General features: G+C 43.0%; 2 protein-coding genes across 2 annotated transcripts; both read left to right on the top strand.

Annotated features, from left to right (window-relative positions):
• The first annotated feature begins 659 nt into the window (after nucleotides 1–659).
• LOC109882464 (tubulin alpha chain) lies at nucleotides 660–4,167 on the top strand. The gene is made up of 4 exons (XM_031806221.1): nucleotides 660–800; nucleotides 1,993–2,215; nucleotides 2,333–2,481; nucleotides 2,755–4,167. The coding sequence occupies exons 1-4, from the start codon at nucleotides 798–800 to the stop codon at nucleotides 3,730–3,732; spliced, it is 1,353 nt and encodes a 450-aa protein (XP_031662081.1). The 5' UTR covers nucleotides 660–797; the 3' UTR covers nucleotides 3,733–4,167.
• A 14,209-nt stretch (nucleotides 4,168–18,376) lies between these two features.
• Nucleotides 18,377–23,537, top strand: LOC109882465 (tubulin alpha chain). The gene is made up of 4 exons (XM_020474577.2): nucleotides 18,377–18,452; nucleotides 21,648–21,870; nucleotides 21,988–22,136; nucleotides 22,410–23,537. Exons 1-4 carry the CDS (start codon nucleotides 18,450–18,452, stop codon nucleotides 23,385–23,387), a joined length of 1,353 nt encoding a protein of 450 aa, XP_020330166.2. The 5' UTR covers nucleotides 18,377–18,449; the 3' UTR covers nucleotides 23,388–23,537.
• Nucleotides 23,538–24,041: the final 504 nt, after the last annotated feature.

The following is a 24,041-nucleotide window of genomic DNA, read 5'->3' as shown; positions in this document are numbered from 1 at the left end:
CACAATGTTATGTTTATGCATTTTAAACATACCCAAGAACTTAGAGTAAGCAAATTGGCTTGTTCTAGTACTGATGTGTAGAGTTGAAGTGGCATGTTCTGTGGATTTAGAGAAATCAATATATTATTTTGAATGATAGTGAATAAACTTATTTGATATTGTATATATCAATAACAACAAAGAAGGCGATTTAAAATACCTATTTACTAGCATAATGTCTGCTCCTCACTTTTATGTCAATGTTTTGTACTGCCTTGAATCCCTAATTACAAAGATATACAAGATCCTTGAGCATTCCCTCCAGAGGCAAACTGTTATTGGTGAGGGGTCAATATTAGAGAAAAATCTTAGCTAATCACATCCTTTTAGTATGTCATGTGGTGACACTTGGTGTTAGTCAATTTAAATGAAGGTAAATAACATTGTGAGCAAAATAATTGATCATACATCATTTTAGTAAATACTTTTAAAAAGGGTTAATGGACCGTAGATTTGAGCATCTCGTGCCCTTCAAAATTGTACAAATTATGTTAAGTAATTCAACTGCCATATTAGTTGATTTAGGATGGGAAGATGTACTCAAATACATTTGAATAAATAAAAACGATTCTAACTATTTTCCTAAATGCCAGACTGACCCACCAACAGTCTCTCCCGCCAAGCATACCGCTGTCGCTTCCTGCCGGTCTGTCTGCTTCCCGGTCTATAAAACCCCCACCTCTTCCTTTCTTCTGCAGTTCTGCCTTCTCTTCTGAATCCTCAACGTCAGCCTGTGAAGGAAAAGAAAACCAGACAAAATGGTGAGTACTGACTGCTGATGTAGATAATACAATAATCTTTATTTCACATGGTATTCGTATAAAAAAAAATCAGATTAGATCAATCTGAAACGCATGTGGACGATGGATTCTGTACATAAAGACCATGGTCCGAAAACTATTTCCTACTGCTCTAAGAAAACGACATACTGTGTACTAATCGTACTAGATAGTATTTCTAACGGACTGTTATAGTCCAAACGAATGCAGTAAGAACATATCAGCATGGTTGGCTCACCCAACCTAATGCGCAATTGCGTTGATTCCCGCCCTTATGATATTATCAGCTGGTTATATGCGTTTCCTCTTTTTCATATGGCGATATGAAAAATGTTATGTATTCAACTGCTATAATGATACAGGTAATTTAGGTCAAATTATTATTATTATTATTATATATATATATATATATATATTTTTTTTTTCTTGTGACAGAATCATCTGTAGCCATACATCAAATGTGGGTTAGATGTCGGTGTTCCAAGTAGGAATAACAATGACCGTCTGTAGATGGAACACCTCTTCGCTTCAGGGCAAAGACATGAATTGCTGATTTTTACATGGGGGGAGGGGGGGGGGTTCTATGCGACATGAGGAGGCACAAAGGAGAACAGGGTGGGGCATTCTGAAATGGTTGCCATTTTATGTAGCTATCGCTGTTTTACACTGCAATGGGTGGGCAGCTGGCCCGGATGGCGGGAGGGGAGGGGGGGGGGGGGGGGGGGGGACGAGGCACTCCCTTTTCACCCTGGTTCTCTGCTCTTAAAGATACAGGGTCATGCATGACGATCTGTGGTTAAATGGCAGATAGAGGATTTGCAAGATGGTGGCACAGCAGAATAGCCTAGCCAATCAATTTGCTTAAATGTCCCTTTTGTTAAATGGGTGGCCATACTGAATTCACCGTTCAGTCAAATCCAGGCCTTTCCCATGAGGACATTATATTACCTTCATAGATAGATAGATGCTACATAGATGGAGATTAAAATAAATAAGGACAATAAAAGTGAGATGGTGAAAGCAAGGTTGTCTTTAGCAGTATCTTAAAAATATACATGTCATGTTAGTTTACTCATTTATACTCTGAAACAGCTTTAAACCGACAAAAGTGCACATCACTATTTTGATTCAAGTTTCCTTGTAGTTGATGTCTTGTACCTTCTCTCTTTTTCAGCGTGAGTGTATTTCCATGCATGTGGGCCAAGCCGGAGTCCAGATGGGTAACGCCTGTTGGGAGCTGTACTGCCTGGAGCATGGGATCCAGCCGGACGGACAGATGCCCAGTGACAAGACTCGTGGAGGTGGAGACGACTCCTTCAACACCTTCTTCAGTGAGACCGGAGCCGGAAAGCATGTCCCCCGTGCCATCTTTGTTGATCTGGAGCCCACTGTCATCGGTAAGATGAGACTCCTGATATCCTGGAGATTTCCTATTGAATGATTTGATATTCTGTCCCAAGATATTCCTCCTATTCAAAATATTAGGATATTCTAAATCTACCTTTGTCTTTCAGATGAGGTGAGGACAGGTATCTATCGTCAGTTGTTCCACCCTGAGCAGCTGATCACTGGTAAAGAAGATGCTGCCAACAACTACGCCCGCGGTCACTACACCATCGGCAAGGAGATCATTGACATTGTGCTGGACAGGACACGCAAACTGGTGAGTCGTCATTCTGAAACAGGCCTCTAACTAGGGTTCTACACAGAACCTTTTTCATTCTAGAAGGTTCTTCAGAAACCTGCTCTATGGAAGAAAGCATTTTAAAATGGTCAGAAAGTTCTACCTGGAACCATAAAGGGTTATATTACAGGGACAGGCCGAAGAACCCTTTATGGTTCTAGGTAGAACATGGAAACAGGTTCTCCATTCTCTTCTTACTGCTATAACATAAGATAACATCTAACAATGTTATTGTACCATTTCTCCATTCAGGCTGACCAGTGTACAGGTCTCCAGGGGTTCCTCATCTTCCACAGCTTCGGAGGAGGCACCGGTTCTGGTTTCACATCCCTGCTGATGGAACGTCTGTCTGTCGACTACGGAAAGAAGTCTAAGCTTGAGTTTGCCGTTTACCCAGCTCCCCAGGTGTCCACGGCTGTGGTGGAGCCCTACAACTCCATCCTGACCACTCACACCACCCTGGAGCACTCTGACTGTGCCTTCATGGTGGACAATGAGGCCATCTATGACATCTGCCGTAGGAACCTTGACATTGAGCGTCCCTCATACACCAACCTCAACAGGCTCATTGGTCAGATCGTCTCTTCCATCACTGCCTCCCTGCGTTTCGATGGAGCCCTGAATGTTGATCTGACAGAGTTCCAGACCAACTTGGTGCCCTACCCCCGTATCCACTTCCCCCTGGCCACCTATGCCCCGGTCATCTCTGCTGAGAAGGCCTATCACGAGCAGCTGTCAGTCGCTGACATCACCAACGCCTGCTTTGAGCCGGCCAATCAGATGGTGAAGTGTGACCCTCGTCACGGCAAATACATGGCCTGCTGTCTCCTGTACCGTGGTGACGTTGTTCCCAAAGATGTCAACTCTGCCATCGCTGCCATCAAAACCAAGAGGAGTATCCAGTTTGTGGACTGGTGTCCCACTGGCTTCAAGGTGGGTATCAACTACCAGCCCCCTACAGTGGTTCCTGGAGGAGACCTGGCCAAGGTCCAGAGGGCTGTGTGCATGCTGAGTAACACCACAGCCATCGCTGAGGCCTGGGCCCGTCTGGACCACAAGTTTGACCTGATGTATGCCAAGAGAGCCTTTGTGCACTGGTACGTTGGTGAGGGCATGGAGGAGGGAGAGTTCTCTGAGGCCAGAGAAGACATGGCAGCCCTGGAGAAGGATTATGAAGAGGTGGGCACTGACAGCGTGGGAGAAGAGGATGAGGAGGGAGAGGAATATTAAAAGGCTAAACATGCTTTGCCACCCTACATTCCAACACTGTTGGAGTCCTACACTTAACATGACAGCAACACATTCCCCACTGCAGTGTTAACGGTCTCTGTTACATCTAGTCATGTTGTGTGTATTCTCAATAAACACGCCACGTCTCTTGTCTAGACAAAAAAAAATAGAATGTGAAACGAGTTTGTTTTTTGGCAAATCTGTTGAACTTCTGCAGCAGCTGTTAATGAGTTCTCCGTGAGTGAGTTCTACCAGTCAATGTGGGAGTTGCGTCATGGAACTGACCCCACCTGTGCAAATATGGTTGTAGCCTACTTAAATAGAATAAATGACACAAGATGTGTTTCAGGTAGACATCACTGCATCCTTTTTAGCCTAAGTGATATTTTGATGACAGCTTTGGTAGGCATTAAACTTGAATACATTTCTGCCAAACTGGTTAATGCTGATGTTGTGGAAAGTCTTCCACAGGGAGACTCAAATTCAATCTTAAATGAATCTTTATTGCCAGCTCACTGGAGAGGTTCCATCCAACTCAGTGCACCATAGTACACGTCAATCAGGAGCTCTGCCGGGGCAGTCCCGGCAGTTGTCCTAAAAACGGCTATACACACACACACACAAGTTATATTTGCAGAATTAATTCATCATTGCCGTTTTGTTTAATTAATGTGACCCGAGCAACACTGGTTCAAAACATGTGACAGGCCGATACCTCACGAGGGTTCTTCTCTAAGCTGAGGTCTTGAAACTGAGATATCTTTCATTCTCAAATGAAGTTCTGGGAGTACTGCCAAATTGCAGTTAATGATAGTGAGGATTCGTTCAGCCAGTCACTTGCATGAACATAGAAATTGGTAAATAGAAAAGCACAAGTATAAAATGTCAATCGCATTCTATCCTCATCACTTGTGTGATAATAATCATTACATTTTAATGTAAACATTTAGATTTTTAGCTTCTATATCAAAATATTCAATACTCCTAGGTTGCAAGTTCAAATCCCCACCTTTGACAGCTAATGTAAACACTTCAAACCCAGACACTTCATAACCATCATTTTACTAGGCAAGGCAGTTAAGAGAAAATTCTTATTTTCAATGACAGCTTAGGAACAGTGGGTTAACTGCCTGTTCAGGGGCAGAACAACAGAGCTGTACCTTGTCAGCTCAGGGATTTGAACTTGCAACCTTTCGGTTACTAGTCCAACACTAACCACTAGGCTACCCTGCTACCCCTAATCTTCAATTGTGTGATAATCATTACATTTCAATGTAAACATTTACATTTTTAGCTTCTATATCAAAATATTCGATACTCCTATTAAAGTAAGGGAAATCAACACAGAGAGAGAAAAAAAACAGACACTTCATAACTTCAAACCCTTCATTCTGGGTTGTATAATCCAAATAGTATGGTAATATTACAATCATTACAATCGTAATAAAGGCTATACTTCTATTAATGGGAGTATTGAGTTGAATAAATGGCTCAATGTTAACCATTGCTTCCATATCTTAACATGACTCGGGTTTGGATTGAGCTCTTCACTAACTGTCCCTGGGACATCAACTAACCTTACTGTCCCTGGGACATCAACTAACCTTACTGTCCCTGGGACATCAACTAACCTTACTGTCCCTGGGACATCAACTAACCTTACTGTCCCTGGGACATCAACATAAGTCACAATAATAAACCTTACTGTCCCTGGGACATCAACTAACCTTACTGTCCCTGGGACATCAACTAACCTTACTGTCCCTGGGACATCAACTAATCTTACTGTCCCTGGGACATCAACTAACCTTACTGTCCCTGGGACATCAACTAACCTTACTGTCCCTGGGACATCAACTTAAGTCACAATAATAAACCTTACTGTCCCTGGGACATCAACTTAAGTCACAATAATAAACCTTGTTTAATAACAATTGTTGTTAAATGAAAACAACTTTCAATCATTACTCATCGTCCGTATCTACAGGGGGGAAATGGGAGCTCATCCAGAGTTGGCATCTAACTCTTTCTCCATCCTCTGGAGGAGCAGAAAGCACGATAGCTGCTGAAGATCTTATCAGCCAGAGAGGCACAGATCACCTTACAGCATGTTAATAGCATTTCACAGGGAAGAGAGAGAGAGAACACATGTTGTAACAGTTTCACACCAACCTTGATAAGAATGAGATTGGGGCAAGGTTAGCTCAAGCTACAATCTAGTGGCTCTCCTCACATTTTACTTTTCTCATCATGGCCTCCATTTGTTGCAATGACAAATTGGCTATCTCATTACATTCTTAGTCTTAAATTACTATACATTTCGCAGTGTGCAGACCTACACAATTATCCCTACACAAGCCTAAATCTCGCTCATCCTTCTGGACTCCTTTGTTCATGTTCTTCTTCAGACAGTGTTTCAGTTCGTCCTTTTTAATGGCACATGTTCGAAGTGGATGGCCCTTGATAATGTCTCTCACCGCCTCTGTCCTTTACAGTCCGCTATGTCTTTGTCCATGAATCCGACCGGTACACCAGCAACATGAGAGACGTTTGGACTGGGTCTCTCCATGCTCACTCCACATGGACCCCATGTCACACTCCTGAGAGAAAAAGGCAGGTGATAGCTTCTGGTTGATGTTGTGCAGGTTGCTGTCTCGGACTCAAGTCTCATGGTAGACGTGGTGAAGGACCATACCGAACACTATTGTTGCCATTCAGCCGGTTAGAGGGGGTGTTGAGGTTCACACTGTTCTTGGTCAAATGATCCCTTCGATGCATCTACACACCATCTGTGGTCACCTTCGCCATAACAGAGAGAGAGTAAGAGAGTAAGAGAGAGAGAGGACAGACCAGAACAACAGTTTAGTTTAGGGCATATCTTACATTTTCCAAACAAGGTCTGGGCGTACTGCCAAATTGCAGCTACTGATAGTGAGGATTCGTTTAGTCAGTCACTTGCATGAACATAGAAATTGGTTTATAGAAAAGCACAAGTATAACATTTCCATCACAATGATTACAACTTGAGATGTATCTCCCTTGGGTGGTAGCCTCTCCAGCAGCGAACTTGGTTTGAGATACTCGTATTATTGGCCTATAGTCTCTATACTCTGATGTGAATGGGCTATTTTCTCTTAACATTTCCACCTAGCAAACATCACATACACCAAGCAGTGACACGTTGCAGCTCTAATATTCTCATCTGTAACCAGTAGGTGGCACTGTAACCTAATGTACAGTAGTGGTGCGGAATGTGGAACACTAAGGACTGGCACCATAGATATCTCTACTTGGAAATGACCTGTTTAGGCATGGATATTGCCATTAAAGGCTTCCACCATTTTAAAGTAGTCAGCTGGGTGGAGATTCCTGTGATGTGGGAGCGATCTACCAATGATCAGAGCATTTTCTTCTTCAAATTGGGTTGTAATGTTTTGTAAATGGCTTTAAACTATATTACTGCCATCTACTGGCCACAATAAATAAATGACACAATATGTGTTTCAGGACTCCAGCACTGCAGGTGGTGGTAAATCGGCAATATTTGCTTGACATTTTTTTAACATACCAAAAAAGAAGAAAATGTACTACTTTAAAATGGTGATGGCCTCAATGGCGCTGCCCGTGCTGTCACAGACATCATAATGGGACAGATACAAAGTTAAGAACTCTTTCCATCTCTATGACTGACACCTGTCCTGTGTCATTGAGTTCAGACTTCCTTCTCATCAGTGGTATGCAGAATGTCTCTGCCTAACACTAGTCCCTAACACTAGCCCCTAACACTAGGCCCTAACACTAGCCCCTAACACTAGCCCCTAACACTAGCCCTTAACACTAGTCCCTAACACTAGTCCCTAACACTAGCCCCTAACACTAGCCCCTAACACTAGTCCCTAACACTAGTCCCTAACACTAGCCCCTAACACTAGCCCCTAACACTAGTCCCTAACACTAGACCCTAACACTAGTCCCTAACACTAGCCCCTAACACTAGTCCCTAACACACTAGCCCCTAACACTAGTCCCTAACACTAGCCCCTAACACTAGTCCCTAACACTAGCCCCTAACACTAGTCCCTAACACTAGTCCCTAACACTAGCCCCTAACACTAGCCCCTAACACTAGTCCCTAACACTAGCCCCTAACACTAGTCCCTAACACTAGCCCCTAACACTAGTCCCTAACACTAGCCCCTAACACTAGTCCCTAACACTAGTCCCTAATACTAGCCCCAAACACTAGCCCCTAACATTAGCCCCTAACACTAGCCCCTAACACCAGTCCCTAACACTAGCCCCTAACACTAGACCCTAACACTAGGCCCTAACACTAGCCCCTAACACTAGTCCCTAACACACTAGCCCCTAACACTAGTCCCTAACACTAGCCCCTAACACTAGTCCCTAACACTAGCCCCTAACACTAGTCCCTAACACTAGTCCCTAACACTAGCCCCTAACACTAGCCCCTAACACTAGTCCCTAACACTAGCCCCTAACACTAGTCCCTAACACTAGTCCCTAACACTAGCCCCTAACACTAGTCCCTAACACTAGTCCCTAACACTAGCCCCAAACACTAGCCCCTAACATTAGCCCCTAACACTAGCCCCTAACACCAGTCCCTAACACTAGCCCCTAACACTAGCCCCTAACACTAGTCCCTAACACTAGTCCCTAACACTAGCCCCTAACACTAGCCCCTAACACTAGCCCCTAACACTAGTCCCTAACACTAGTCCCTAACACTAGTCCCCTAACACTAGTCCCTAACACTAGTCCCTAACACTAGCCCCTAACACTAGTCTCTAACACTAGTCCCTAACACTAGCCCCTAACACTAGCCCCTAACACTAGTCCCTAACACTAGGCCCTAACACTAGTCCCTAACACTAGCCCCTAACACTAGTCCCTAACACACTAGCCCCTAACACTAGTCCCTAAAACTAGCCCCTAACACTAGCCCCTAACACTAGTCCCTAACACTAGTCCCTAACACTAGCCCCTAACACTAGTCCCTAACACTAGCCCCTAACACTAGTCCCTAACACTAGTCCCTAACACTAGCCCCTAACACTAGCCCCTAACACTAGCCCAGTGGTTTTCAATCTGTGGGCACTGCAGGGGGTCCGCACACATTGTTGTTTAAAAAAAAAAGGTTCACTTTTTTTAAACACAGCTGTTAGCAGTGTTATTTTGCGAGTTTGGTTGATTTTGTGGTCTCAAAATGGTTGATTAGCGGTCTCAAAATGGTTGATTAGTGGTCTCAAAATGGTTGATTAGTGGTCTCAAAATGGTTGATTTTGTGGTCTCAAAATGGTTGATTAGTGTTCTCAAAATGGTTGACTAGTGGTCTCAAAATGGTTGATTTTGTGGTCTCAAAATGGTTGATTAGTGTTCTCAAAATGGTTGATTAGTGGTCTCAAAATGTTGATTAGTGGTCTCAAAATGGTTGATTTTGTGGTCTCAAAATGGTTGATTAGTGTTCTCAAAATGGTTGATTAGTGGTCTCAAAATGTTGATTAGTGGTCTCAAAATGGTTGATTAGTGTTCTCAAAAAGGTTGATTAGAGTTCTCAAAATGGTTGATTAGTGGTCTCAAAATGGTTGATTAGTGTTCTCAAAATGGTTGATTTTGTGGTCTCAAAATGGTTGATTAGTGTTCTCAAAATGGTTGATTAGTGGTCTCAAAATGGTTGATTAGTGTTCTCAAAATGGTTGATTAGTGGTCTCAAAATGTTGATCAGTGGTCTCAAAATGGTTGATTAGTGTTCTCAAAAAGGTTGATTAGAGTTCTCAAAATGGTTGATTAGTGGTCTCAAAATGGTTGATTAGTGTTCTCAAAATGGTTGATTTTGTGGTCTCAAAATGGTTGATTAGTGTTCTCAAAATGGTTGATTAGTGGTCTCAAAATGGTTGATTAGTGGTCTCAAAATGGTTGATGTAGCGGTCTCAAAATGGTTGATTAGCGGTCTCAAAATGGTTGATTAGTGTTCTCAAAATGGTTGATTAGTGTTCTCAAAAAGGTTGATTAGAGTTCTCAAAAAGGTTGATTAGAGTTCTCAAAATGGTTGATTAGTGGTCTCAAAATGGTTGATTAGTGTTCTCAAAATGGTTGATTTTGTGGTCTCAAAATGGTTGATTAGTGTTCTCAAAATGGTTGATTAGTGGTCTCAAAATGGTTGATTAGTGTTCTCAAAATGGTTGATTAGTGTTCTCAAAATGGTTGATTAGTGGTCTCAAAATGGTTGATTTTGTGGTCTCAAAATGGTTGATTAGTGTTCTCAAAATGGTTGATTAGTGTTCTCAAAATGGTTGATTAGCGGTCTCAAAATGGTTGATTAGTGTTCTCAAAATGGTTGATTAGTGGTCTCAAAATGGTTGATTAGTGTTCTCAAAATGGTTGATTAGTGGTCTCAAAATGGTTGATTAGTGTTCTCAAAATGGTTGATTAGTGTTCTCAAAATGGTTGATTAGTGGTCTCAAAATGGTTGATTTTGTGGTCTCAAAATGGTTGATTAGTGTTCTCAAAATGGTTGATTAGTGTTCTCAAAATGGTTGATTAGCGGTCTCAAAATGGTTGATTAGTGTTCTCAAAATGGTTGATTAGTGGTCTCAAAATGGTTGATTAGCGGTCTCAAAATGGTTGATTAGTGGTCTCAAAATGGTTGATTAGTGGTCTCAAAATGGTTGATTTAGCGGTCTCAAAATGGTTGATTAGCGGTCTCAAAATGGTTGATTAGTGTTCTCAAAATGGTTGATTAGTGTTCTCAAAAAGGTTGATTAGAGTTCTCAAAAAGGTTGATTAGAGTTCTCAAAATGGTTGATTAGTGGTCTCAAAATGGTTGATTAGTGTTCTCAAAATGGTTGATTTTGTGGTCTCAAAATGGTTGATTAGTGTTCTCAAAATGGTTGATTAGTGGTCTCAAAATGGTTGATTAGTGTTCTCAAAATGGTTGATTAGTGGTCTCAAAATGGTTGATTAGTGTTCTCAAAATGGTTGATTAGTGTTCTCAAAATGGTTGATTAGTGGTCTCAAAATGGTTGATTTTGTGGTCTCAAAATGGTTGATTAGTGTTCTCAAAATGGTTGATTAGTGTTCTCAAAATGGTTGATTAGCGGTCTCAAAATGGTTGATTAGTGTTCTCAAAATGGTTGATTAGTGGTCTCAAAATGGTTGATTAGCGGTCTCAAAATGGTTGATTAGTGGTCTCAAAATGGTTGATTAGTGTTCTCAAAATGGTTGATTAGTGTTCTCAAAATGGTTGATTAGTGGTCTCAAAATGGTTGATTTTGTGGTCTCAAAATGGTTGATTAGTGTTCTCAAAATGGTTGATTAGTGGTCTCAAAATGTTGATTAGTGGTCTCAAAATGGTTGATTAGTGTTCTCAAAATGGTTGATTAGTGTTCTCAAAATGGTTGATTAGTGGTCTCAAAATGGTTGATTAGTGTTCTCAAAATGGTTGATTAGTGGTCTCAAAATGGTTGATTTTGTGGTCTCAAAATGGTTGATTAGTGTTCTAAAAATGGTTGATTAGTGGTCTCAAAATGGTTGATTAGTGGTCTCAAAATGGTTGATTAGTGTTCTCAAAATGGTTGATTAGTGGTCTCAAAATGGTTGATTTTGTGGTCTCAAAATGGTTGATTAGTGGTCTCAAAATGGTTGATTAGTGGTCTCAAAATGGTTGATTAGTGGTCTCAAAATGGTTGATTAGTGGTCTCAAAATGGTTGATTTTGTGGTCTCAAAATGGTTGATTTGTGGTCTCAAAGTTGTTGATTTTTTGGTCTCAAACCGGCGGGTTTGGTTGATTTTGTGGTCTCAAAATGGTTGATTTTGTGGTCTCAAACCGGTGGGTTTGGTTGATTTCGTAGTCTCAAAATGGTCGATTTTGTGGTCTCAAACGGACGAGTTTACCAACATTCGTCGTCAAGAATTTGGAGTTATTCATAATTGCTACATTTATTGTCAATACATCATTATAAATTGTTTACCAGAATGCATTTTCCCCTGCAATTCATGATTTAACAAACATTCATCTGTAATAAAATACCTTTCATCTTTAACAACTCTTAAATTTGGAGTGAACAAAATGATAACGCAACACAATGACATTAAAACATAACTCCCATTTATGCAAATAAATATCAATAATGAATCACGGTCAAATGATTAAATTATGCGTATAACTGTATGTTGTTGTAAAATGGATTGGGATGCTACTGCCCAGTAGAATGCAGGATAAATACATATAACTAAACATGTATACACCCCCTCTAGACAAAGATGGCTGGCACCCTGTGAAGGCCTCCCTTCACACTTAGTAACACAGATTTTTTTTGGAGGGGGGAAAACTGTCTTTATAGAAGTTCCTGTAAAAAAAAAGTAGCCTCTTCATACCATTCAGCTGTCTATGACTTCATGAGAGAAAGAGCAGGGAGAAGGAGAGACTAGTGTTGTTTGTATGATTTATCATCTACGTTAAAACAATAGGTTCATTGTCATCTGTCAATTTGTTTGGCTTTTATTAAGACCCCCCCTCCCATTTTTCTTGCACATTTCTAGTTTCTTAATTTCAAGCTGTCCGTGACGACTATCAGCCTACCATTTGAAGATTACTCCACTAAACTCATTTTGGTTATGATTTTGGTTATGATTTTGGTTGTGATTTTGGTTATCATTTTGGTTGTAATTTTGGTTATCATTTTGGTTGTGATTTTGGTTATCATTTTGGTTGTAATTTTGGTTATCATTTTGGTTATGATTTTGGTTGTGATTTCGAATCAGGACTCCATCAGCATCTTGTAGATTACAGATAAATGTGCTGTTATCATAATGTGTCTTTTATACAATGTAATTGGTCGAATTAGAAAAATTAATAATAAATCATTTTATTTTTGTATTTTCTTTAAAGAGAGCTGTTATTTAGGATAACTTGTATATTGGGTGTTTTATTTCACCTTTATTTAACCAGGTAAGCTAGTTGAGAACAAGTTCTCATTTGCAACTGCGACCTGGCCAAGATAAAGCGTAGCAATTCGACACATACAACAACACAGAGTTACACATGGACTAAACAAATATACAGTCAATAATACAGTAGAACAAAAGAAAACAAAAAGTCTATATACAGTGAGTGCAAATGAGGTAAGTTAAGGAAATAAATAGGCCATGGTGGCGAAGTAATTACAATATAGCAATTAAACACTGGAATGGTAGATTGGCAGAAGATGAATGTGCAGGTAGAGATACTGGGGTGCAAAGGAGCAAAATAAATAAATAAATACCAGTATGGGGAGGAGGTAGGTAGATGGGCTGTTTACAGATGGTCTATGTACAGGTGCAGTGATCTGTAAGCTGCTCTGACAGCTGGTGCTTAAAGCTAGTGAAGGAGATGTGAGTCTCCAGCTTCAGAGGTTTTTGCAATTCGTTCCAGTCATGGGCAGCAGAGAACTGGAAGGAAAGACGACCAAAGGAGGAATTGGCTTTGGGGGTGACCAGTGAGATATACCTGCTGGAGCATGTGCTACGAGTGGGTGCTGCTATGGTGACCAGTGAGCTGAGATAAGGCGGGGCTTTACCTAGCAGAGACTTGTAGATAACCTGGAGCCAGTGGTTTTGGCGACGAGTATGGAGCGAGGGCCAGTCAACGAGAGTGTACAGGTCGCAATGGTGGGTAGTGTATGGGGCTTTGGTGACAAAACTGATGGCACTGTGATAGACTGCATCCAGTTTGTTGAGTAGAGTGTTGGAGGCTATTTTATAGATGACATCACCGAAGTCGAGGATTGGTAGGATGGTCAGTTTTACGAGGGTATGTTTGGCAGCATGAGTGAAGGATGCTTTGTTGCGATATAGGAAGCCGATTCTAGATTTAATTTTGGATTGGAGATGCTTAATGTGAGTCTGGAAGGAGAGTTTACAGTCTAACCAGACACCCAGGTATTTGTATTTGTCCACGTATTCTAAGTCAGAGCTGTCCAGAGTAGTGATGCTGGACGGGCGAGCAGGTGTGGGCAGTGATCGATTGAATAGCATACATTTAGTTTTACTTGCGTTTAAGAGCAGTTGGAGGCCACGGAAGGAGAGTTGTATGGCATTGAAGCTCGTCTGGAGGTTAGTTAACACAGTGTCCAAGGAAGGGCCAGAAGTATACAAAATGGTGTCGTCTGCGTAGAGGTGTATCAGAGAATCACCAGCAGCAAGAGCAACATCATTGATGTATACAGAAAAGAGAGTCGGCCCAAGAATTGAACCCTGTGGCACACCCATTGAGACTGTCAGAGGTCCAGAAAACAGGCCGTCCGATTTGAAACACTGAACTCTATCAGAGAAGTAGTTGGTAAACCAGGCGAGGCAATCATTTGAGAAACCAAGGCTGTCGAGTCTGCCAATAAGAATGTTGTGATTGACAAAAGCCAAAAGCCTTGGCCAGGTCGATGAATACGGCTGCACAGTAATGTCTCTTATCGATGGCGGTTATGATGTCGTTTAGAACCTTGAGCATGGCTGAGGTGCACCCATGACCAGCTCTGAAACCAGATTGCATAGCGGAGAAGGTATGGTGGGATTCGAAATGGTCAGTAATCTGTTTTTTAACTTGGCTTTCGAAGACCTTAGAAAGACAGGGTAGGATAGATATAGGTCTGTAGCAGTTTGGGTCTTGAGTGTCAACCTATTTGAAGAGGGCGATGACCGTGGCAGCTTTCCAATCTTTGGGGATCTCAGATGATATGAAAGAGAGGTTGAACAGGCTAGTAATAGGGGTTGCAAAAATTTAGATTGTCTAGCCCGGCTGATTTGTAGAGGTCCAGATTTTGCAGCTCTTTCAGAACATCAGCTATCTGGATTTGGGTAAAGGAGAAATGGTGGGGGCTTTGGCGGGTTGCTGTGGAGGGTGCCGGGCAGTTGACGGAAAGCATGGCCAGCCGTAGAGAAATGCTTCTTGAAATTCTCAATTATAGTGGATTTATCGGTGGTGACAGTGTTTCCTAGCATCAGAGCAGTGGGCAGAGGAGGTGCTCTTATTCTCCATGGACTTTACAGTGTCCCAGAACGTTTTTGAGTTAGTACTACAGGATGCAAATTTCTGTTTGAAAAAGCTTGCCTTAGCTTTTCTAACTGCCTGTGTATACTGTATTTGTTCCTAACTTCCCTGAAAAGTTGCATATCACAGGGGCTATTCGATGCTAATGCAGAACGCCACAGGATGGTTTTGTGCTGGTCAAGGGCAGACAGGTCCGGAGTGAACCAAGGACTATATCTATTCCTAGTTCTAAATTTTTTGAGAGGGGCATACTTATTTAAGATGGTGAGGAAGGCACTTTTAAAGAATAGCCAGGCATCATCTACTGATGGGATGAGGTCAATGTCATTCCAGGATACCCCGGCCAGGTTGATTAGAAAGGCCTGCTCGCAGAAGTGTTTCAGGGAGCGTTTGACAATGATGAGGGGTGGTCGTTTAGTCGCAGACCCATTACGGATGCAGGCAATGAGGCAGTGATCGCTGAGATCTTGATTGAAAACAGCAGAGGTGTATTTGGAGGATGAGTTAGTTAGGATGACATCTATGAGGGTGCCGGTGTTTACTGATTCGGGGTTGTACCTGGTAGGTTCATTGATAATTTGTGTGAGATTGAGGGCATCAAGCTTAGATTGTAGGATGGCCGGGGTGTTTAAGCATGTCCCAGTTTAGGTCACCTAGTAGCACAAGCTCAGAAGATAGATGGGGGCAATCAATTCACATATGGTATCGAGGGCACAGCTGGGGGAGAGGGAGGTCTATAGCAAGCGGCAACAGTGAGAGACTTGTTTCTGGAAAGGTGAATTTTTAGAAGTAGAAACTCAAATTTGGGTACAGACTTAGATAGCCTGTTTGGGTACAGACTTAGATAGCCTGCAGAGTTCTGTATTACTATCTTTGCAGTAGACTGCAACACCGCCCCCTTTGGCAGTTCTATCTTGGCGGAAAATGTTATAGTTAGCGATGGAGATTTCAGGGATTTTGGTGGATTTCTTAAGCCAGGATTCAGACACGGCTAAGACATCTGGGTTGGCAGAGTGTGCTAAAGCAGTGAGTGAAACAAACTTAGGGAGGAGGCTTCTAATGTTAACATGCATGAAACCAAGGCTTTTACGTTTACAGAAGTCAACAAATGAGATCACCTGGGGGGTGGGAGTGGAGCTAGGCACTGCAGGACCTGGATTAACCTCCACATCACCAGAGGAACAGAGGACAAGTAGGATAAGGGTACGGCTAAAGGCTATAAGAACTGGCCGTCTAGCACGTTCGGAACAGGGTAAAAGGAGCAGGTTTCTGGGCACGATAGCATAGATTCAAGGCATAGTGTACAGACAAACGTAAGATAGGATATGAGTACATTGGAGGTAAACCTAGACATTGAGTAATGATGAGAGAGATATAGTCTCTAGAGATGTTTAAACCAGGTGATGTCACCGCATATGTAGCAGGTGGAACAACATGGTTGGTTAAGGCATATTGAGCAGGGCTAGAGGCTCTACAGAGAAATAAGACAGTAATTACTAACCAGGACAGTAATGGACAAGGCATATTGATATTAGAGAGAGGCATGCGTAGCCAAGTGAACATATGGGTCCAGTGAGTGGTTGGGCTGGCTGGGGACGCGGTGATTCAGACAGTTAGCAGGCCGATGCTAACAAGCTAGCAGCTAGTAGACTGGGGCAAGCTAGCAGTTAGCAGGCCGGGTTAGCAAGCAAGCAGTTAGCAGGGGCTAGCAGGGGCTAGCAGTTAGCAGACCGGGCAGGCAAGCTAGCAGTTAGCAGACCGGGCCCGGCAAGCTAGCAGTTTGCAGACCGGGTTAGCAAGCAAGCAGATAGCAGGGGCTAGAAAGTTAGCCTTTGGGGGACGTCGCGTTGGGGGTAAGTCTGTTTTTGCCTCTTTGTGCGGTGACGTCGATAGATCAGTCATGGAATTAGTAGGGTTCCAAGTAGCTCTAGGTAGCTAGCAGGCCTAGCTGGTTAGCAGAATGGGCCTTCAGCAGACGTCGCACCTGAGCGGCCTGTTGGAGCCCTCGGGCAGATTATGTCAGTATTCTAGTCGTAGGGGATCTGCGGGGTTCCATGCCCCGGTACGGGGGTAGAAGGGGTCCGGATATTGTAGACCAGGAGTATGCTTCGGTGGTAGCACAGGAGCCCTGGCCGGGCTAGCTTCAAGCTAATTGGTGCTTGCTCTTGGATGGAAACGCTAGCCAAGAGTAGTCATCCGGGATTGCGGTTAGCTAGTTGTGAAGATCCAGATGAAAATGTTCAGTTTGCAGTAGGAATCCGGGGATAAAAATAATAGGTCCGTTATGCTCTGGTTAGAGTCACGTTGTTCGAACTGGCGAGAGATGACCGCTGACAATGGCTTGCTGACTGATAGCTGGTAGTTAGCTGGCTAGCTTCAGTTGAGGGGTTCCAGATCCGAAGTAAATATAAATACTTTAGAAAAAAAAGTAGATCCACGCCACATTGGGTGAGGCGGGTTGCAGGAGAGTATTTAGATGTTGAGGTTTAGCAAAATATTTTAAAAGATATGCGAAGAAAAAGATGTAAAACAATATATACAAGGGACATGACAGGACAAAGACGTCTGACTGCTACGCCATCTTGGCTTCTTGTGTTGAATCAGTCAATTAAACAGTGAGGAGTATCTGACAGGTGGGAAATGTCAAACGCCTCACAGACCACACACGATGTAGTACCTTCTCTATGGGGGAAATGAATGGGGAAATGACCACACCCGATATAGTACCTTCTCTATGGGGAAATTAATGGAGAAATGAATGGGGAAATGACCACACCCGATGTAGTACCTTCTCTATGGGGGAAATGAATGGGGAAATGACTACACCCGATGTAGTACCTTCTCTATGGGGAAATTAATGGAGAAATGACCACACCCGATGTAGTACCTTTTCTATGGGGAAATGACCACACCCGATGTAGTACCTTCTCTATGGGGAAATGAATGGGGAAATGACCACACCCGATGTAGTACCTTCTCTATGGGGAAATTAATGGAGAAATGAATGGGGACATGACCACACCCGATGTAGTACCTTCTCTATGGGGAAATGAATGGGGAAATGAATGGGATTTTGGGCTAAACGTCGAATATAAGGTTTGCGGTAAAACACAGGCTTAGATGATCTGACACGTTTGGTTTCTATGAGATCATATCAGTCTGTTAACATTACAGGTTGTGCTTGTGCTTGTTTTGATTACAAAAAACGCTTCACAATTCACAAAAAAAAAGTAACCTTAGCCGACGAAGATTATCTCATAGAAACACAATGTATCAGATCTCCTAAGCCTGTGTTTTACCACAGACCTTATTTTCAACGTTTATCCCCCCCCCCCCAAAAAAAAACAACCCCCGTCAAAACCCCTAAACCCATAGGCTTTGGCCATTAAGCTAGTGTCTACAAAACTATGCCATTGTTACTGCTCTCTATACCTATAATTCTTTATAGAGAGTCTGCTCTCATCAGCCTTTGTCTGTTATAAGAAGGAGGGACTTCCCTGTTCTCTTCCACCAACCAGACTCTGCTGTAGCTTCCTGCTGGGTCTGTCTGCTCCCCCCCCTCCCCCCCCCGGCATATAAAACTCCCACCCCTTCCTTCCTGCTGCAGTTCTGCCTTCTCTTCTGAATCCTAAACGTCAGCCTGTGAAGAAAAAGAAAAAACCAGACAAAATGGTGAGTGCTGACTGCTGACGTAGATGATAAAATCCCCTTTTTCTTTATTCGTTCTCTCATTCTTTCTTTCACATGGCGTTCATATTTAATGATGGGCTTAGATAAGGCTGATGATTGTAAAGGACGGATTTGGAGGAAAATAATGTGAATGATGGTGATTATTCTGTTACATAAATACCATGTGATTCTCTGCATTTTCCCTTTTAGATGTTATATATACACGGTTTATACTGGTTTAAATATTTATATTGTATCATTTTGGTAAACAAATATTCTTGTGATAGAATCATCTATAGCCATGCATCAAATGTGGGTCAGATTTCAGTGTTCTAATGTCTATCTATTTAGTCATTGTTCTACTTGGTAATGAACTATCCACTGTGTAGATAGACAACCTCTTAGCTTCCGGAAAAAAAACATTAATTACTGATCATTTGGATGTTCTGTGATAAAAAAAAAAGAGAGGAGGATGGAATGATTGAGCACAAAGGAGAACAGGGAGGAGCGATCTGTGATGTTAGCCATTTTCTCTACAGATTTTAGGGTATGTGTGAGAGATATCTCACGCTGTTTCACTGCAATGAGTGTGCAGCTGGACTGGGGGTGAGGGAGGAAAGAGAAAAAGAGGGAGGGAAAAAAGAGGAGAGAGGAGGAGGGATGAGGAGAGAGGAGGAGGGCGGGATAGAGGGTCCAGGGGTGGAGAGAGGAGGAGGGGGGAGGAGAGAGCAGGAGGGGGGAGAACGGGTGAGGAGAGAGGAGGAGGGGGGAGGAGAGAGGAGGAGGGCGGGATAGAGGGTCCAGGGGTGGAGAGAGGAGGAGGGGGGAGGAGAGAGCAGGAGGGGGGAGAACGGGTGAGGAGAGAGGAGGAGGGGGGAGGAGAGAGGAGGAGGGGGGAGGAGAGAGTAGGAGGGGGAGGAGAGAGGAGGAGGGGTGAGGAGAGAGCAGGAGGGGGGAGAAGGGAGGAGGAGGGGTGGAGAGAGGAGGAGAGGTGAGGAGAGAGGAGGAGGGGAGAGGAGAGAGTAGGAGGGGGGGAGGAGAGAGGAGGAGGGGTGAGGAGAGAGCGGGAGGGGGGAGAAGGAAGGGAGGAGGAGGGGTGAGAAGGGGAGAGGAGGGGGAGAAGGAAGGGAGGAGAGAGGGGGAGGGGGAGAAGGGGAGAGGAGGAGGGGGAGAAGGGGAGAGGAGGAGGGGGGAGAAGGGGTGAGGAGAGAGCAGGAGGGGGAGAAGGGGTGAGGAGAAAGCAGGAGGGGGAGAGGAGGAGGGGGGAAGGGGAGAGGAGGAGGGGAGGAACCGGAGAGGAGGAGGGGGGAAGGGGAGAGGAGGAGGGGGGGAAGGGGAGAGGAGGAGGGGGGGAAGGGGAGAGGAGGAGGGGGGAAGGGGAGAGGAGGAGGGGGGAAGGGGTGAGGAGGAGGGGGGAAGGGGTGAGGAGAAAGCAGGAGGGGGAGAGGAGGAGGGGGGAAGGGGAGAGGAGGAGGGGGGAAGGAGTGAGGAGAAAGCAGGAGGGGGAGAGGAGGAGGGGGAGAAGGGGAGAGGAGGAGGGGTGGCCCACAGGAACAAGACCTTTTCCTCTCTGGTCCTCTGCTCTTAAAGATACAGGGTCATAAATAACGATCTGTCGTCAAATGGCAGATAAAGATGACGTGCAGTATTAGTATCATACACTCAAGATAGTGGTCACACTATTCAGCCGAATACATCCAGGATAGCCTAGCGTAGCCAATGACTTTGCTTAATTTAAATGTCATTTTGCTAAAACGGGTTGACAATTTCCCTCATGTATTTAAAAAAAATCTGATTTTACTTTAACTTAATCACAGTGATCTTATAGTAATAGATTTATGATTGATTCTGCATTACACTACAATACATTACCATACATTACACTACAATACATTACAATACAATACATTACAATACTCTACAATACATTACATTACAATACAGTACAATACAATACACTACAATACACTACACTACACTACAATACACTACAATACACTACAATACAATACACTACAATACAATACACTACAATACACTACACTACAATACATTACAATACACTACAATACATTACAATACACTACAATACATTACAATACAATACACTACAATACACTACAATACATTACAATACATTACAATACACTACAATACATTACAATCCACTACAATACATTACAATACATTACAATACATTACAATCCACTACAATACACGACAATACACTACAATACACTACACTACAATACATTACAATACACTACAATACACGACAATACACTACAATACACTACACTACAATACATTACGATACACTACAATACGCGACAATACACGACAATACATTACAATACACTACAATACACTACAATACAATACACTGCAATACACTACACTACAATACACTACAATACACTACAATACACTACAATACAGCACAATACAGTACAATACACTACGATACACTACAATACATTACAATACACTACAATACATTACACTACAACACACTACAATACATTACACTACAATACATTACAATACATTACAATACATTACAATACACTACAATACATTACACTACAATACACTACAATACACTACAATACATTACATTACACTACAATACACTAGAATACATTACAATACACTACAATACATTACACTACAATACATTACACTACAATACACTACAATACAGTACAATACACTACAATACAATACAATACACTACAATACATCACAATACACTACAATACATTACACTACAATACACTACAATACATTACAATACACTACAATACATTACACTACAATACAGTACAATACACTACAATACAGTACAATACACTACAATACAATACACTACAATACATTACATTACACTACACTACAATACATTACAATACACTACAATACATTACAATGCAATTTAAACTGTCTGAAATTGCTTTTAACCTTCATGTTCATCCCTCCACTCCATTGTATATCAACTTCAGTGTGTCATTTAATGTGTAAAGACATTATTTAATTGACATTTCCCTGTAGTTGATCTCTTATTTTAATGTATCACGTGTTTTTGTTCTACCTTGTCATTGTTACTGATGACTGCATTGTTGGAGTTAGAGCTAGCAAGAAAGACATTTCACTGAACGTGTGCATGTGACATTAAACCTTGAGCCCTCTCTTTTTCAGCGTGAGTGTATTTCCATGCATGTGGGCCAAGCCGGAGTCCAGATGGGTAACGCCTGTTGGGAGCTGTACTGCCTGGAGCATGGGATCCAGCCGGACGGACAGATGCCCAGTGACAAGACCTGTGGAGGTGGAGACGACTCCTTCAACACCTTCTTCAGTGAGACCGGAGCCGGAAAGCATGTCCCCCGTGCCATCTTCGTTGATCTGGAGCCCACTGTCATCGGTAAGATGAGACTCCTGATATCCTGGAGATTTCCTATTGAATGATTTGATATTCTGTCCCAAGATATTCCTCCTATTCAAAATATTAGGATATTCTAAATCTACCTTTGTCTTTCAGATGAGGTGAGGACAGGTATCTATCGTCAGTTGTTCCATCCTGAGCAGCTGATCACTGGTAAAGAAGATGCTGCCAACAACTACGCCCGCGGTCACTACACCATCGGCAAGGAGATCATTGACATTGTGCTGGACAGGACACGCAAACTGGTGAGTCGTCATTCTGAAACAGGCCTCTAACTAGGGTTCTACACAGAACCTTTTTCATTCTAGAAGGTTCTTCAGAAACCTGCTCTATGGAAGAAAGCATTTTAAAATGGTCAGAAAGTTCTACCTGGAACCATAAAGGGTTATATTACAGGGACAGGCCGAAGAACCCTTTATGGTTCTAGGTAGAACATGGAAACAGGTTCTCCATTCTCTTCTTACTGCTATAACATAAGATAACATCTAACAATGTTATTGTACCATTTCTCCATTCAGGCTGACCAGTGTACAGGTCTCCAGGGGTTCCTCATCTTCCACAGCTTCGGAGGAGGCACCGGTTCTGGTTTCACCTCCCTGCTGATGGAACGTCTGTCTGTCGACTACGGAAAGAAGTCTAAGCTTGAGTTTGCCGTTTACCCAGCTCCCCAGGTGTCCACGGCTGTGGTGGAGCCCTACAACTCCATCCTGACCACTCACACCACCCTGGAGCACTCTGACTGTGCCTTCATGGTGGACAATGAGGCCATCTATGACATCTGCCGTAGGAACCTTGACATTGAGCGTCCCTCATACACCAACCTCAACAGGCTCATTGGTCAGATCGTCTCTTCCATCACTGCCTCCCTGCGTTTCGATGGAGCCCTGAATGTTGATCTGACAGAGTTCCAGACCAACTTGGTGCCCTACCCCCGTATCCACTTCCCCCTGGCCACCTATGCCCCGGTCATCTCTGCTGAGAAGGCCTATCACGAGCAGCTGTCAGTCGCTGACATCACCAACGCCTGCTTTGAGCCGGCCAATCAGATGGTGAAGTGTGACCCTCGTCACGGCAAATACATGGCCTGCTGTCTCCTGTACCGTGGTGACGTTGTTCCCAAAGATGTCAACTCTGCCATCGCTGCCATCAAAACCAAGAGGAGTATCCAGTTTGTGGACTGGTGTCCCACTGGCTTCAAGGTGGGTATCAACTACCAGCCCCCTACAGTGGTTCCTGGAGGAGACCTGGCCAAGGTCCAGAGGGCTGTGTGCATGCTGAGTAACACCACAGCCATCGCTGAGGCCTGGGCCCGTCTGGACCACAAGTTTGACCTGATGTATGCCAAGAGAGCCTTTGTGCACTGGTACGTTGGTGAGGGCATGGAGGAGGGAGAGTTCTCTGAGGCCAGAGAAGACATGGCAGCCCTGGAGAAGGATTATGAAGAGGTGGGCACTGACAGCGTGGGAGAAGAGGATGAGGAGGGAGAGGAATATTAAAAGGCTAAACATGCTTTGCCACCCTACATTCCAACACTGTTGGAGTCCTACACTTAACATGACAGCAACACATTCCCTACTGCAGTGTTAACAGTCTCTGTTACATCTAGTCATGTTGTGTGTATTCTCAATAAACCAATCGTAAACAAACTCAACTGTATGTGGATGTTTTTAGACTCGAAGATGGTCTACGATTGACTTTCAAATAAGCAGCTTGTATCATAACAAGCTTTAATAAGGCTGCAGCTTCAAATAAGTGTTTTTAATGGTAGTGTCTGCTAGATTAGAACAGGCTTTATGTCTGCTAGATTAGAACAGGCTTCATGTTTGCTAGATTAGAACAGGCTTTATGTCTACTAGATTAGAACAGGCTTTATGTCTGCTAGATTAGAACAGGCTTTGTGTCTGCTAGATTAGAACAGGCTTTATGTCTGCTAGATTAGAACAGGCTTTATGTCTGCTAGATTAGAACAGGCTTTATGTCTACTAGATTAGAACAGGCTTTATGTTTGCTAGATTAGAACAGGCTTTATGTCTGCTAGATTAGAACAGGCTTTATGTCTACTAGATTAGAACAGGCTTCATGTCTGCTAGATTAGAACAGGTTTTATGTCTGCTAGATTAGAACAGGCTTTATGTCTGCTAGATTAGAAC

The sequence above is a fragment of the Oncorhynchus kisutch genome, linkage group LG26 (genome assembly GCF_002021735.2).
Source record: "Oncorhynchus kisutch isolate 150728-3 linkage group LG26, Okis_V2, whole genome shotgun sequence".
Classification (NCBI taxonomy): domain Eukaryota; kingdom Metazoa; phylum Chordata; class Actinopteri; order Salmoniformes; family Salmonidae; genus Oncorhynchus; species Oncorhynchus kisutch.
This window is presented reverse-complemented; position numbering and strand designations above follow the sequence as displayed.